Source organism: Dermochelys coriacea, chromosome 4 (genome assembly GCF_009764565.3).
Source record: "Dermochelys coriacea isolate rDerCor1 chromosome 4, rDerCor1.pri.v4, whole genome shotgun sequence".
Taxonomy (NCBI): domain Eukaryota; kingdom Metazoa; phylum Chordata; order Testudines; family Dermochelyidae; genus Dermochelys; species Dermochelys coriacea.
In genome coordinates, this window is record NC_050071.1 from 14,157,984 (window position 1) to 14,174,206 (window position 16,223).

General features: G+C 43.1%; 2 protein-coding genes across 5 annotated transcripts in view; both read right to left on the bottom strand.

Moving 5' to 3' along the window:
• Positions 1-5,289, bottom strand: part of NUP54 (nucleoporin 54) — a 30,270-nt gene extending 24,981 nt beyond the window's left edge. Inside the window, exon 1 of one of the 2 annotated variants that reach the window (XM_038399075.2) lies at positions 5,112-5,289. In XM_038399075.2, coding sequence (XP_038255003.1) covers positions 5,112-5,160 — 49 coding nt within the window. In that variant the 5' untranslated portion in view covers positions 5,161-5,289. Of the gene's footprint in view, positions 1-2,823; positions 3,134-5,111 lie in introns of those variants that run through there. The other variant, XM_043514042.1, reaches the window with a different exon arrangement.
• Positions 5,290-7,797: 2,508 nt separating this feature from the next.
• SCARB2 (scavenger receptor class B member 2) overlaps positions 7,798-16,223 on the bottom strand; it is a 43,469-nt gene continuing 35,043 nt past the window's right edge. Inside the window, exons 10-13 of one of the 3 annotated variants that reach the window (XM_038399435.2) lie at positions 15,944-15,995; positions 14,831-14,989; positions 14,630-14,700; positions 7,798-12,078 (exon numbers count right to left, since the gene is read on the bottom strand). In XM_038399435.2, the coding sequence (XP_038255363.1) occupies positions 14,671-14,700; positions 14,831-14,989; positions 15,944-15,995 (241 nt within the window). In that variant the 3' untranslated portion in view covers positions 7,798-12,078; positions 14,630-14,670. Of the gene's footprint in view, positions 12,079-14,624; positions 14,701-14,830; positions 14,990-15,943; positions 15,996-16,223 lie in introns of all 3 variants that reach the window. The other 2 variants (XM_038399434.2, XM_038399433.2) reach the window with 2 other exon arrangements.

The window sequence follows — 16,223 nt, forward strand, 5'->3', positions numbered from 1 at the left end:
GCTTGTTTGGGTATTACTGAAATTCTTTGGCTTTACTTTTGGCCAGAGCTTAGACACCTCCAGGTTAGCGCCCCTTTATAGTTAGGGTGTATAGTTTGGTGGTGGGCACAAGTGGACAGCATTTATTTCTACTGAGATATTACAGTGCAGCTAAGTATTATGGACACATTTTTCCTCCTCAAAATTTCCTTTTAAATACATAATTTCAAGCAGATGTATAATAATTGACTGCCACTCAAAGTTACCCAACAAACCAACCAGACAAATTATATACATGAGCCTTGCACTTTGCTCAAGAGGAGCAAACTCAGCCACCTCCATCATTTTTTGGGGGCAAGGGGAGCAAACTCCAGAGTCCAGGGCCCTGCCCCAAGAAAACAGTTTCCAGCCCCAAACATTTGTAGCTGAGCCTCTTGAGCTCTAGCATCTCGCAACTACTGCGGCTGTACTGGGGAAAGCAACAGCCTTCTACATATCCAAGATTCAAACCATATACAGCTTTATAGATTGAAATCAGCAACTTGAACTTAATCTGGAATCAAGAAGGAAGCCAGTGCATTTACCCCCCCGCCCAAAAAAAAAAAAAAAAAAGGCTAAGCAGCTCCTTACAGCTACTGTTCCCCGCAGGCAAGCAGTTGTGTTTTATACCAGCTGCAAACATTGATGGGCTTTCAGGGGTAACTTCATGCGGTGTGCATCGCAATAATCCAATGTAAAATTGCTGACACATATTCCTGATCCGGACACGTGTGAAAGTAACCAGCACCTTATTAGAGGACAAAAGTTGAAAAATATACTTTATTTCACTGACAAGACTCTGGTATCCTGGGGTATTAAGAGGTCAAAAAAGCAATTCCAAACTGTACTCAGACAAAAAGATGAAATTCTCCTCAAACAGAACCTAAAGAAGCCATCCCATTATACCTTTTAGATCCTTTAACTCAGCAAATCAGATCATCAGACCACTCTGATCTTACTCCTGAACTTGGCCAGGCAGCAGAAAAGCAAAGACACTATAGCATATAGGTTAGATGAAAACAATGGCATCACAGCCCAAACTTATTACAGTCTCTCACAGGGGCCTCCTATTCACATATGGAGCAGGAGGAGTGACAGCACCTCAAAGACCCCAACTTCAAAAAAAAAAAAAAAAAAAAAAAAGAGTCCGCTATGTGGACCAGCTGTTGTAAAGCCATTTATAAGTTATATGTAATTAAAAATATATTTTATTTTAACTTAATGTAATGAAACAGTCAGCTTGAAATGGCATCTTATGTATGGAAGGAAAGCAGTTATGAGTGGCAAAGTTATACAATCTTAGTTAAAATTGCAAGATTATATTCAATCAAGAGCTTTATATAGAAATATCAAACAGTATGGTGTACATGATTCAACAAATGGATACAGTCATTGGTAATGGACTTGTCAGTTTATCAAAATACAGTTTACATTTGAATCAAAACAAATCATGTTTTAGTTATAAATCTATTATATTTACCATCCCTGTGCACCCAGAATGAAACTTAAACCAGACTTAATTTTCAACCCGACTTGATTTTCACTCAGAGTATCAGCTTTATGCAACTGGATGAAAAAGGTTTCCAGGGATAAACCCAGAGCTTCAAACACACCGTGTAATAACAAACTGTGAGAAGCACAATCAGATTATGGGATTTTTTTAAATTATTATTTTGTACTTTGGCCAACTTGATGCCTTTGCTTGACAATTGTTTAACTGTAGTATTAAACTGCTAATACAATGAAAACATGCATCTCAGGTTTGGTTTTAATTTAGCCCATATCCATTAGGAAAAGACAATTCATTAGAATTTGTACCAGAGTAAAATCAGTTAAATAAGATTTACATTGTTCATCAGATGCATGAAAGTGAGATGGGTGCTATAATAATAATAAAAAAAAAAGGTAAGAATGTGGAATGCATATAATTCCTATACGAGCAGCTGCAAGAACATGATCCTAGGGGTAACCCTAAATAAATGGAAACATACGATATAGTATACCACCAACACACGGCACAAATATTTTCACGTAAAAAAAATATAAGACTAAATTTAAAATAAATGAATGTGATTACTCAATTGACTTATTTACACTGGATTGCTGATTCACTTCGCAACAAATAACCAGTGTCTACACTAGGAAGAACAAAATAAAAAAAAAAGCTAGAGCATCTTTAAAAGACAACCTTGCATCTGTGCATTATTTCAGCAGATGAACAACAGTACTTGAACAGAAACAAAAAGCAAGGGCTATTGATTTTGTGCTGATCGTATAAAATTTGTTTCTCCACAGAAAGCAGTTAAGTGTGGTGTGTTCATGATAACCAACTGAAGTCCAATGAAGAGACATAGGAAAGATGAAAAACATGACTACAGTAGTCCAAGAATCTAAAGTAAGGAAATGCGACTTTACAGATTTACTCTGTAATTATTCAATATTACCAATATCCGAACAAAGAATTGAGATTACAGTTTGCCAGTAAATCTGACCATTTGCTAAATAATCAAGACTTAGATTTAGACTGCAGGACACCATGGTTTATTTTGTTTTTTTTTTTTTTGTTTTTTTTAAGAGAAAATGTGCATTTGACAGACCAAGTAGTTTTCTTTCAACAGCTATTTCACTGGATTTGTATATAAAACCCAGAAATTAGTGGAAGTTATTAAAAACTTTGTTCCCTAATTTGAGCCATACAAAAAGTACTGAAGTAGTTTTTTATACTTAGATACCAGAGATCTGAAAAGAATTCTTGGACCCCTGCTATCAACATTCATTACACAAACAAGTGTGTGTGTTATCTACCTGCACTTGCCAGACTGTTACCAAAACTGAATGGTGGCGCTGAGGTAGTGGACACACCGAAATTCCCAATATTAAAATTCACTGCAGGATTGGCAGTTAATCCGAAACCCCCAAAATTAAACCCACTGGCAGTGGAGTTTGCAGTCTCAAGCCCACCAAATCCTAACAGGTGGGAAGCAGAAAGAGAGCAGGCAGCATTAGTTTGAAGGAGAAAGGGGGGGGGAAAAAAAAAAAAAAAGTGTTTTCCATAGCCAGGGACAAGAAAAACAAAAATAGTTAAAGAAATAAAAAGCATAGAGGAGAGAAGTTATTCCATTTCAAATGAGATTCATTTATTTAAACACAAACGGAGTAGTCCAAAATTTTCTGCTATTTAACCTATGCTGTTAGCAGATACAAAGCTAAAGCACAAATAAAAAGTAGTATAAGATTTCTCTCCCCCTCTGCCCCACACACACTTATGCCTGATCTACACATGAAAGTTATAGTCATGTAACTGTGTCAGAGGCGCGATTTTTTTCCGCTATGGTTATACCAGTACAACCCCTAGCATGGATGCAGGTGTATCAGTACAGAAGTGACATACTGGTCTAGTTATTCCTTCTCCCATATGGGAAAGTTTTACACCAATGTAACAGAGACCAGATTAGGGAGTCGTAGCATTTTAACTATATTAGTACAACCAGTATAGCTAAGTGGTCAGCACTTCGGTGTGAGTGGCACACTGCAAAGCCATATTCAGGTGTATCTACACTGCATCCACACTGGTAATATACTCACTAGGACTTTCGTGGTTATATCCCAGCATTCTTAACACTGCAACAACATGAATCACTCTACGATTCTCTCTCAGTGAGCTGTGGGAGAAACTGTGTTTCTGTGCCCACAGGAGGACTTTTGGGAAGGCACTGGAGAATTATCAGCACCTGAACGTTTTAGCCTGCATCTACGCTGCAATATGGGGAGGTTACCAGCCTCAGTGTAAGCAACACTCAGGCTTTACCCTGTACCCTAGGCCAGCTAGCCAGCCTGGGTGTAAACACCACCAAAAGTCAGGCAAGAGGTTTTTGTGCATGGATGGGAGCCAGACTAGGAGCACCACTCAAGTAAGAGCCTGAGTTACCTCTGCAGGGAGGATAAATGCCAGGGCAGACAAAGCATTAGAAGTCTAAGTGCTCTGAAGGGTCTGGAAATGACTTGCCTTTTACCACAACCTCTTAAAGCTTTGGTGTCTAGTTCACAAATACAGCTATGCCTAGACATGTCACAAACATTTACAAAGCTTAAAAAGAACATTCCCCTCCTCTGGTTTCAAGTTACATGTGTCCTCCTCCCCACACCCTAGAAAATGTCACACAAATGATAAACTATCTAGGGACGCCTCTTAAAAACCAAAGAGCAACCACCCTATTGTGCTTGGACATGAAGACTTTCGCGAAGACTCGAGTTACCTGATAATAATTATCATGACTTACTGATCAGCGCCAACTAGTACACATCATGTACAGCCTCATCTCAGCTAACCTGACTAAACTTTTCATAATCACATTAACATTATCTATTCAAGACAAACCCTGTTTAGTTTTTGGTTTGGGTTTATTTGGGTTTTTTTTTTTTTTTTTTTTTTACACACTGCTCTGTCATCTGTGACTCTCTGTAGTGCAAAGGTAACGAACCTCCAACCGGCTTTATTGAGAAAGGACTAGACCACAGCGGGACACTATCGGCAGAAGCAGCCTGCAAGAACCCTACCAAAATTCACCCCGGGCCCCTCCCAAACAAGCCTCATTTCAATTGTAGGAGGGATTTAAGAGGGACACATTTCCTGCGCAGAAACAGACCAGCGCCGCTGGAGAGCTGGGGGGCAATGAGCGCGGGGCGGGGGGGGGTTTGACCGCGGGGCTGGAGCAGCGCCCCGAGCTCAGGCGACGGGCGCGACCTCAGCGCCGCGGTTACGCCGCCCAACGTGCTTGGTTTAGTTGTAACTCACCGGGACGGAGGGGGAAGAGCGAGGCGGGCACCGCGCCGGGGGAACGGCCGGGGTGGCACCGCCGCGGGGGGCAGGGAGGGGCCGGACCCACCGCCCAGCTGCCTCATGCTTCCAGCAGCGACGCCCGGCTCCCATCCCGGCCGGACACCGCTCCGACCCGTCCCGGCGCTGGGGGGGGGGGGGACGGACACCGGCCCCCGCTCCGGTTGCTAGGGCGAGCGGCGTGCGGGAGGCACGGAGCGGACACGCCCACTGCCCCGCCACCCCCTTGCAGCCGGTCTCCGCGCCCCGCACGCACCTGTCGGGTTCGCGGCGGCGCCGGCGGCTGCCCCGAAGCTGAAGGCCATGAGGCGGCGCGGTTGGCGGAGTGCAGCCGCCGCCGGGTCCGGCTGGAAACGGTCACCCCCAGGGGAACGGTTCCGGGTGAGGGCCCCGCTCCCGGAACCATTAATAGCCCCCACAACAGACGGGTGGATCACGGGGCACGGCGCGGGCTCGCGCTGTTACGATTTAGCGGTGGCGTATGGGTGTCGCGCGCCTCTCAGGCTCGGAGCTGGGACTGAAGGGGGAGGGGAGGGCGGAGAGAGAACATTTGCTGTGGAACGTACCAATCAGGCTAAGGGAGGGGGGTGGGGGGGGGCGGCGGAAATCACCGACTCAGGGCCATACCATGCGGCCTCTTGGGGCAGAGCGGTTAGAGCAGTGGGCTGGAGCCAGGACGCCTGGGTTCCATTGCTGGCTGTGCTGCCAGCGTGGGCGAGGTGGGCCCAGATCCCCACAGGGGTGTAGGCACCTAGCTTCCACTGATGTCAATGGGTGCATGGGGTGATCATGACCCCGCTTCTCCGCAGGGTGCAGGGGGGCGACTCCCCGCCTGCGGGACAGTTCCCCCACGCCGTCCCCCTGCATGTTATGCACAGACCCCCAGCCCGCCCCTGACAGCCACCTGGCCCTTGCTTCTCAATCAGCCTTGTGCTCAATCCTCGCACTCTGAGGGGCGATGGAGTTACAGGTTTAAAACTGCCAGGGGGCCAGCAGGGTTACTGCCTTCCACAGACACGCCTTCGCATGCTGGGCCACTAAAAAGAAAACTGCAACAGGGTCGCACGTGGTTAAAATAATTTTTACCTAGCCCTAGATTAACACCTGCCCCATGAGGCCAGGTGAAAGACGATGGGCCAAATTTCACTTTTACATCAGAGCAACCATGTTGAAGTCACTGGGGTCACCCCAGCTTAACCCATCATAATCTGAGCCCTTGGGCTAGACCCTCCTTTCACTGTCACCAGATTTATGCTGGGGTAACTCCACGGACTCTACCAGAGATGCGAATCAGTCCCATGGGCAAGTCTATACTGGAAACTTACTGTACCTTTTCTACTGAAATTTTCACACCCAACAGGTCACGATTTGGGGCCTGATCCTCCTTTCCTTGAGTATCCACAGCTCCTGAACAGAATTTGAGATTTGGGTCCACAAGGAATATAAATCAGGTCCTTGGTAACTCCCTAAAAATTATCTTGCAGTTGAAATAGTTCTCCATACAAAATGGTTATTATTTTTCACCCACTCCTGGGCAGAAAATGGTACAGACTTCTCTGGAGTCCTATATTCAGAAGGTATTTACTCTGTTTTTCAAAGAAAGGCATGATATGAGGGCAATTTCTTATTTGTCTTCTAGCCCCAGATCCCACACACTGCTCCACACACTTACTAGGCCTCACTGGAATATATGCTCCAGATATACAGGTGGTGGGGGAGAAGTGGGGTTCACTCCCCTCTACACAGCATCCCAAGTCACCAGTGTGTAGCCATAACTCAGTAAAGTCAACATTTTCATAAGTGTACACTAAATTGAGTGCCCTCAATTTAGTGGGTACCCAGCTTGAGCCACTTACAGCCTACTCTTCAGAGGTGCCAAGCATTAGCAGTCCCATTGAGGTCAACTGGAATGGTGGGGGCTCAGTATCTTTGAAATGGGGCCCCCAGGCATCTCAACTTGGGTACCAAATAATGAGGCACCCAAAATCAGTGGACACTTTTTCAAACAGTAGGCTCTTGTGTCTGGTGGTTCCCACTAACTACAGACATCCAACTCACTGTATTGCCCTTTGTGAATCTGCCTCTCTATGGAACAAAATAGTGAGAAACTATCAGTAAAGGTATCAATATTCTAAATCACAGCACCTCCCTGGAAATTTACATAATCCTTATTTTGCAATCCCAGCTCTCTATGAGTGTAATAAATGTCTCACAGCCATGTTCCACTGAGATACAAGCAGCTTTACTTTTCTCTCTTTCAGTGTCATCCCAACCCTTCTCCCATTAGAGTTAGGGGCACTGTTCCCCCTAAGCGGTGCGCATGTGCACACAGATCCTAAACCCTGTGCACACAGCGAAAAACCGCATGCACAAAAATTTGCACAGAAGCACAACAATGTGCACAGAAGCAATTTTTTGCGCACACAGCCTGTCAAAAATTAGAGGAACATTGGTTAGGGGCCGTTTTGACTTCAAAATGAGAGCAGAGTTGGACCAATGCTGAGCATTCCGGCAACAATCCCCCTCAGATGCCTATGGTTAGGTTCCTAAATCCATATTCAGGCACCTAAATCAGTGTCCTGACTTTTAAAAGTGACGAGTGTCCACTACTCCCATTGACGTCAGTGGGAGCTGCTGGATGCTCAGCACTTTTCAAAATAAGGTCACTTTTTTAGGTGCCTGAATATGGATTTCAGAGCCAAAAAACTAGGTTTGAAAATTTTGGCTATGAACTGTTTTATTTCAAAAGGCACCAGATATACACAGATATAAACACAGAAGTTGTATAGTGAAAGAAAATACCAAGTTCATCACACTTTTTATAGAAACATTAACTTTTATTAATGCAACACCTGATCTGCATTAATAGTGGAAACAAAAATTGCTAGAGTCACAGCAAGTGAATCACGTGTACAAACATACTAATCATCGCTATGAGTGTCTCCTCTTTAACAGTCATCCTCAGGAAAACAAATACAAAATCCATCAACAAACAACAGTTGACAATTATCTCCCGTGAGTCTTCAATAATTAAAAAAGTATCTAATGCTGCATGGAATCACTTCCACTGTGTGGAACAAACAATGCTTTACAGAACAGCTGAACAGAAGAGTTATAGATGGAAAATCTTCCCTGGATTCAGGCACAAGTAATTCTTATTAATAATAGGTATATAAGGAACTGTCACGGTATACAAGGAACTATCATACAGTGATCTTAGCACTCCTGCAAGGTGCTGAGTGTCTGACTTACAGTGAAGTAAGCTGTCCTTTGAAGGATCAAGCCCATGGCACTTTACAAATATTAATTCATCCCCACAACACCTCTGGACGGTGTGTGTGAATATATATAAATAAAAATGTTAATAACCCTACAGATTACAACTTTGATGTCCTGACAACCAGCCTTGGGCTCTAATCACTAGACTGTGCTGCCTTTCAGTGTTAATTAGCTGCTATTGTGAGTTGCATGTGGGCATCCAGAGGAGAATGATATTCTTTGTAGTGTTTCTTTAAATGTTAAAGAATGCTGAGAAAGATGAACAAATGGGATTCTGAATTTTTAAGGTATCCAGGGCACAGTTTACAAAGAAACAATGCAAAGGCCTGTCAAGGATAACTGCCCCTGCGTATCAAATATACTGTATTTATAATTGCATTAAACATTTAGGAAATCTACAGACCTTCTGTGTTGAGGTATGTTTGGAACATTAAGGAAAACAGCATAAAAAAAAGTTTAACTACTGGTAATAACCCTTTATAAAACACAGCTGGAAGGTCTGGCATCCAATAAAATGGCTCTCCCACAGGTATATTTGACTTTTGTAGGTGCTGCATTGAGAGAGGGGGTGGAATGCGCCATTAAGAGGTATCAAACTGCAATGTACTGGTTTCACAAAACTAAAAGGAAATAAAACTCTCTAAAATTGTATCATGCATCTTGCTTGAATGGGGTTTTAGGTTTTAACTCTGTAGACATTTTTGCTCTTGCCTTACATAGAAATGCACACACCCTTCTCCAAACTGCTTACTATCTATGCGTCTATTTGTATCTAACATATGGGATTTTAAAACGTGTTTGGTGTTGACCTAAGCCTGCTCCCATTGACTTCAGTGGGAGCAGCGTTAGGCCACTGCTGAGCGCTTTGGAACATCCTGCTCATAAAACAGAACGTACTATATTTCGTACATGTGAGTTAGCAGCTGAGAAGTTCCAGGAAGAATTAGATATTCCTGGACTAAAAGCCTGTGTATATAAGGTACTAAATGTGATTTTGTTTGCATTTTGCCCACAGTGCTCACCGCTAACTGACATGCACGTGTTTTAAAACCTGATGAAAGTCACTTTGCATGACATTTAACAGATTTCCAGCTGCACACTGGAAATTAGAAGGTTCTGCTAAACAGGACAGCTGTACAGGAATGAACGTAACAGCAGGACCATGCAAAAAAATAAAGTGGAAACGTTTATTAAAATAACCACTTTTCCTGTATATTAAACAGATAAGACCTTTTCCCTATGGTCTAGTGGAGATTTAAGATACAAAATGTTCCTTGGGGGGGAAATTCTTCAGGGCAAGGTAGAGAATGGAAACATTGGAACAATGAAGCAACAAAACCAAGCAGCAGCTTAATCTGCGGTATCATATACGCATAAACATCTAGACACAGTAATTCAGACATCTGAAGAGTTCAGCTAAATTAATAAATGGAAAGGAATAATGAGCCAGATCCTGAATAGGTGTAAATTGGCATAACATCACTGACTTTGATGGCGCTCCATTGATTTACATCAGCTAAGGATCTGACCCAATAAGCAGAATGTAACATTTTAAAATTGATATGTTGGGATTAAAATTCACCCCAGTGCAGAGGATCCTGCATATCAGTTGAGTCCTTGGGACAAAACCTGTTCCTGACTTCTCAGCTGAGTCCACAAATACTTGGTCTGGACAGTGGCATGAGGATTGGTATTTTGCAGCAGGGCTTAAGCAGTGTGTAGTCCCTCTGCTAGTCCTCTGCGCTAGCAGGAATTTCATCCTGTGAGGCCTTGTCAAAATGACTTCCTCAGAAAATACCTTAGGCTTTGTAGATGATTTGTAGGTTACTGCTGTTGTGGACAGATAATTCTTTTACACAAGGTGCTATATTTCAATGTGGATCATACAATGATCTGAACTGTACAACATAAAAACTGAGACAGAAAGGTGATTTGGAGTTCCTGATTTAGCATAACGTACTGCAATAAGCAAATGGCCCACGAACAGAACACAGGCTTTGCAGCTACTGACTCAGTTTCCCTAGCTAAGGAAGGCTGGCACTTAATCTGAGGGGGATGTAGCCTTTCACCAGCAGCACTGGGCATTCTATAGCTGCCCCCTTCCGAATACAAGAAAGAATTTAAAAGGGACCCTGGGCCAAAGCTATTGGGGTTTTCCTTAGCTGGTCGGTTTATTCCAGAGGTCAGCCCAGGAAAGAAATAAAGGGGCCCTGGGACTCAAAGACTGGGGTGATGGGGAGGAGGTATCTATAACTGGAATCTACATATGTGGCAAAGGAAGATTATCCTCTCCCTCAGAACAACATTTGGGGTAAAAGTAGGGCGGAGTTCCAAACCCCCTCACCCACAAGGGTTTTCACATGGCATTATTTTCATCCTGGCAAAATCAGAGGCTGGACAGTTTCCTCTCATGAGGTTAAATGGAGACATTACAGCAGAGCAAATCCCTTGAGATCAATGGCTGTAGTTGGCTAGCCTGAGTCTCTCACTCATGGGGAACACACTTGCAGATCACGATGGGTTGGGAGCTCCATTACGTACAGGAGCCCTTATCCTTATCTGCAGCGCGGTAGATGCCTGAATTTGGATGCTTATTTGGTTGGTTCTGGCTTGCATAAGAGGAGCCTGTCCGCTAAAGAAGTCAGCCTGGTGCAATACCAGTATCTCTAGCCTTCTGTAACTGGTACAAATCTATAGACCATAGCACAATGGGGCGCTGGTCCAGGACTAGTGCTCCTAGGTGCTACAGTAATACAGATAATAAATAATAATAGTGATAATAATGAACTTTTCTGACTGGGACAGCCCAAAATGTTCTGGATTGCTGAACAATTGATAGGCTAACACCCTATGCATGAGTGTTCAGCCAGTCAAAAAAGTATGTCTCAATTTTTCACTGACTATTTGATGGAAATATATTGCCATCACTGAGGGAAAAAAGGTACCCTTATATTTTAAACTACCAGTATTTAAAAAAAAAAAAGTTTATGCTGCTTTGCTTAATGTTCCAAACATACCTCAACATAGAAGGTCTGTAGATTTCCTAAATGTTTAATGCAATTACAAATACACTTGCAACATCTGCCTTTACAGTGCTCCACACACTAGATATTTTGTGAGACACTGACACAGGAAAAAGGAGAACGCTCTATTGTACTCTCAGCTAACCAACCCTTTGTTTTCCAGTGTAAAAAATAATTAAAAATTAAAAACTTGCCAGGGCATTTTATTAATACCACACAATGGGATTTCAAACAATACTGGGCAGATCAAGGTGCTGTACGAAAATGTGCTATGAAGTACTTGGCTTCTTAACTGAAAACTAGATATGACTAAATAGGCCTCACTTACAATTTGGCTTAGATTCACAAAACAATTTTGGAGGTAAAAGGCATGATGGGTAACTACTAAAATGATCCAGTCATACTCTGTTAATAAGAAACCAAGTGTACTCTACACAAGAGACAAAATTAGACCCAGGGCAATATTTTCAAACATGCCTAAGTTCCATTTTCAAAAGGGACTTAGGAGCCCACATTACTAAAGTCCTTTTACGAAGTTTACCCCACGTAATTCTAATACATGAATCAGGGTATTATACTCTCACTGATATAGTGGTTCTGTGCTTTTATGGCTTTCAACAGCACTAGGAATATTAAACACTAGTTAATAAAGCAGGATCTCAAGTCATTTTAATATCTGGCTTTAAAACTTACTTAGCAGCTGAGAAGAACAGTTTCCTCGTTCATTAGCATTTTAGCTTTTTTCATCCCTGTACTACAAATAATCATAATTAGCATAGTGGGTTTTCAGGCAGCGCTGAGTGCCGGGTAGTATTCGGTATTAGATCAACTTGCATAGTTTATTCACCAAGCTCACATGGGAAGGGGGAAAAAAGAATATTAGGATGTCTTGATGAGCGGAGCCCTTTCCTCTTCAGTACTCTGAAATACAAAATGGCAAAGCAGAAAAGTTAACTGCAGTGTGTTAGACAATGTGGAGCTGGAGGACAGCAAATGTAAGACTGAGTTTCAAAGCAGCAAAGAAGAATGATCCTGGTTTTTATTACCCCCTAATTCCAAATTCCTTCCCTTGTGCTATACAGAAACTACTATTAAGGCAAAAAAGCTCCATGGGGCAGATTGTGCGTGGTCTTTACATAGATATTCAAGGGGGATGATGCAAGAAGCCACCCCAATTTTGCTCACCCTATGCCAGGACCAACACAACTGCAGCATATGCTCTACTGTGAACACATGGATTGTTCCTCATAGGGCTCCCATTGGGAAAGCTGCCCCAAAGGGGCTGGAGAGGAGAAAAGGGCATGCCCCCCTCTTCTCTGCATGGGCAAGTGTTGACCAGCCATGAAGAGGAGAGCGTGCTGCATCATCCTAGGGAATGTGCAGCAGGCACATGCTTTCTGCATTTCTCAGAGATGTTTAGGGGGTGACACAGTGATCAGTGTTAGGGAAAGGCTTATTTAACATCCTCCATGATGATGCTGGAAGGCGACGTGAACAAGCATATTGACGAGATTACACTGGGAGGAGTTATCTGCGCCAGTGGAGACAGGCATAATTAAAAGGGACCTATGGAGGGGCAGGGTCAAAGGCAGGAAATCTTGGAAAAATGCAAGATAATGCATCTTGGGAAAAATAATCACACTCAACGGGAGGGAGAATCCTGGGAAGCAGTAATGCTGGAGACTTATGGGCGACAGAGGGCACGGTAATACGACTGCAGAGTTAAAGGCCAATCTTGGGCTGCGTCTGCAAACATATTGAGTCACAGAGCAGGGAGGTGAGAGCTCCTCTGCATGTGGCTGGAACCACCTCTGGGAACCTAGAATGTTAATGACAGACTGGAAGGAGTTCAGAGAGGAACAACAAAAATGATACGGGGCGGGAGAGACAGATTTAGAGGAAAGATTTAAAGAGTTAAATATATTGAGCTTTGCTAAATGACAATTGAGGGGTGGGGTCAGCGGCATGATAATAGTCTACAAATAGTTTAAGGCCATAAACACGAGGGACGGAAAAGAACTGGTGCAATACAAGGGGGTATAACTTGGGCTGTATGATTTTCTTGGCCATCCCCGATTTCATGGTTTGCAGGAAAAAGCATAGTCTCTGTGAGAAACATGAAATTCAAACTTTCCACTGTTTTTTGTTACTTCTCTGGTGCCAAGGAAAGCCTGAGAAACGTGGCTGTGACTGATCTTGCTGGGGTTGGGATGAGGCCTTGGCCGGAGCCCATAGGTCTGCTGCTAGGCTCTCGGGCAGAGCCTGCCAACCAGACAGGGAAGGGAAAAAGAAACTCAGGTGCTCAGGAGAAACAGGATCCGCCTCTCCCATAAAGGAACCAGGACCAGAGTCGTTAAAACATCCATTGCCAAAAAGCTGAGCAGGGTGCAAGAATGAAGCAAAAGTTTCCAAGTGGGAGCAGTCAACATTTGAGGAAAGTCTGTCAGGCTGCAGAAAGATGACACAGGTCTCTCTCTTGAGATCTTGCCAAAAAACAACCACCACAAGGCTAACTAATAAGCATGCCCAGGTCCTTACAAACTGAGAAACAGCACACGCACGGTTTGGGTGTGAATTCAGGATGCAGGTTGCGTGTGCTTTTTCGTGCAGCTGCAAGAACCTGTTTAGAAAGCAAAATACACAAAAAGCAAGACTGTCCTAGAGCAACAGCAGCTAGAAGTGGAAAAAGCCTACTAGGGTACCCTGTCTCAGATCACAAAGATGTCCATAGTTTAGCATCCATACGGGACTGCTGAAGTAGGGTGAAGTTTTAGCTCACAATCTTTGACAGCACTGACAACCTTAATGCCAATTTTTTAATATAACAGATCAGAATACACATATAGAACATTATTATCTGTGTATGGTACTGATTTGTACAATTGATCAGTGTTAGGGTTTTTTTTAAAGTCATAATGTGCATTTATAGCATAAGTTTGTGCGCTTGAGAAGTAATTTGGAGGAGCTGATCCACTTTGTATCGTCTTTGTATCAGGTATACTGACATGTGGAGATGCTCAGGTTGTAAGATTATAATGCCATTGAAGGATTAAATATGGTAAGGTCAAAGTTAAGGTTGTGCATTATGGAGTGATTTTCAGTTCTCTGAGGGGGACAGTATTGTTGAATGGCTCAAGTGGCAAAGCTAGGATACGAATCTGAATTCGTTTGTAGTTTCTGGGTGTTCAGAATTGGGCTGTTAGTTTAGATGCTGATTTGGCCTTCAGTTGGTTTGGGAAGAAAACTGGGCCTAGAACCAGCCCAAAGTATTACAAGAGAACCTGAAAATTTAATACTTTTTCCTCAAAAGGCAACTATCAAATTGAACAGGGCTCAAAATGTCAATCAAATATGTGGGTTTTTTGGATCTTACCCTTCAGAGTTCACTAGACAGGCTTCTTTTTACAACAAGTGTTTGTAGCTAGCAAAGGAATTAGGAACAAAACAAAATATTTATATTCACCCACCTTACCATGTATCTTAAACTGGCTGCATAGCTTTGTTTGGGTGCACTTACTCTGGGTCTATTAACACTTCTCTAACCTGGAAAGAGCATTTGCAACAAAAACAAAAAGCAAAAATGTTGTGGGAACCCAAAAGGTAAAATCAATGACAGACAAATAAAACACAGATAAACACTGAGAAAGAAAGGTCAACTTCAGATGCTACTAACCTCTTCCTTTGTTCCAGGGGGCCTGCATACGAGCACAATGAAACAAATCCCCAAAATAATTCCTAATGCCATGATTATGAAGGGGATGCTGGTTACAACCGTGGCTTCGAACAGAACATTCTTCAGTTTTTTGGCAGATGCTTCATCAATCAGAACGCTCTGGAGGAGCGGGGAGCATTGAGAAAGAGAAAAATGATACATTTCAATACCTCTCTCTTACTTAGAATAAGCATAAGAGGAAACAGCAGCATCCCCTCTGCCATGATGACTCTTTGATATGCCTTGCCTCGGACTAGAACTGCTAGCTCTAGTTTAGAAGCTATAGGGATACACTGATCTGTGTTTTCAAAAATGACTGATGCTTTTGTGTGCACAACTGTGGGACACCTTAAAAAGGGCTGGATTTTCAGAGGGAAGGTGCTTTCTTTCCAGCACCCCCCCCAGAGGGAATGGTTCACCAATCACCAGCACACTTCCTGCGATAGCTAAGATGTTCCTTGGAGGTCTCCCATTCAAGTACTGACCTCGCTTGACCTTACTCACAGTCTGATCCTGCAAACTGTTGTTGCCAGGTGGCATGCTTGCTGCCAGGAGTTGTCTCACTGAAGTCAATGGGACTCAAGACTGTAAGCACTACTCCCAGCTATAACTATATGCAGGATTGGGCATTAATTTGTGAGACCTCTCAGGTTCAGAGCACGAAGGGACATGGCTGCAGGCCACAATGAAGATCCTCAGTGAGTTAAAGCTCCTTCCTAGAGATAAAGGAGACTTTACAAAGACTGCATCACAAATTCAAGGAATTCAGGGACCCATCTCCCTGGAAGTCTGACAAACTAAAGGCCTGATCCATCAAACTTCTTCCCTCAGTAGCTCTTACGCCCATGAAAGGTATCATTGAAGTCAATAGGAGTACCCACGTGAAGGGGAGTTTGCAGGACTGGGACCTAGGACAACGATCAACCAGAAATTTTATACAAAGAACTATTTCCTACCCCCCTGCTAGTGTAAAATTAGGAGAAACATATCACATTCCCCTCTTTTTTGCAGGCCCAGTGGTATCATCTTTCTAGACAGGCACACACTGCAACGGAGACCATTTACAATATTTACCTCATTTACATGCACCACGGGGAAAACCAATGTTCTGACACTGCCTGTTTCACTGTGTAAAAAGACAATAAAGCACTCAGATTCGGCAATGATTTCAGCTTTGTCCAGACAGATTAGAACACAGCAATCAAGGGAGAAAACTTTCTCATGTGAAAACTCTAGACCCTTCTTATCTTTATTTAAACTTTAACCTTCCCCTCATATTAGGATAAGAATCAAGATCTAGAAACTGGAATGTAGTCTTTGTTTTTAAAGCAATAAAATATACTGGGGTTTCCTG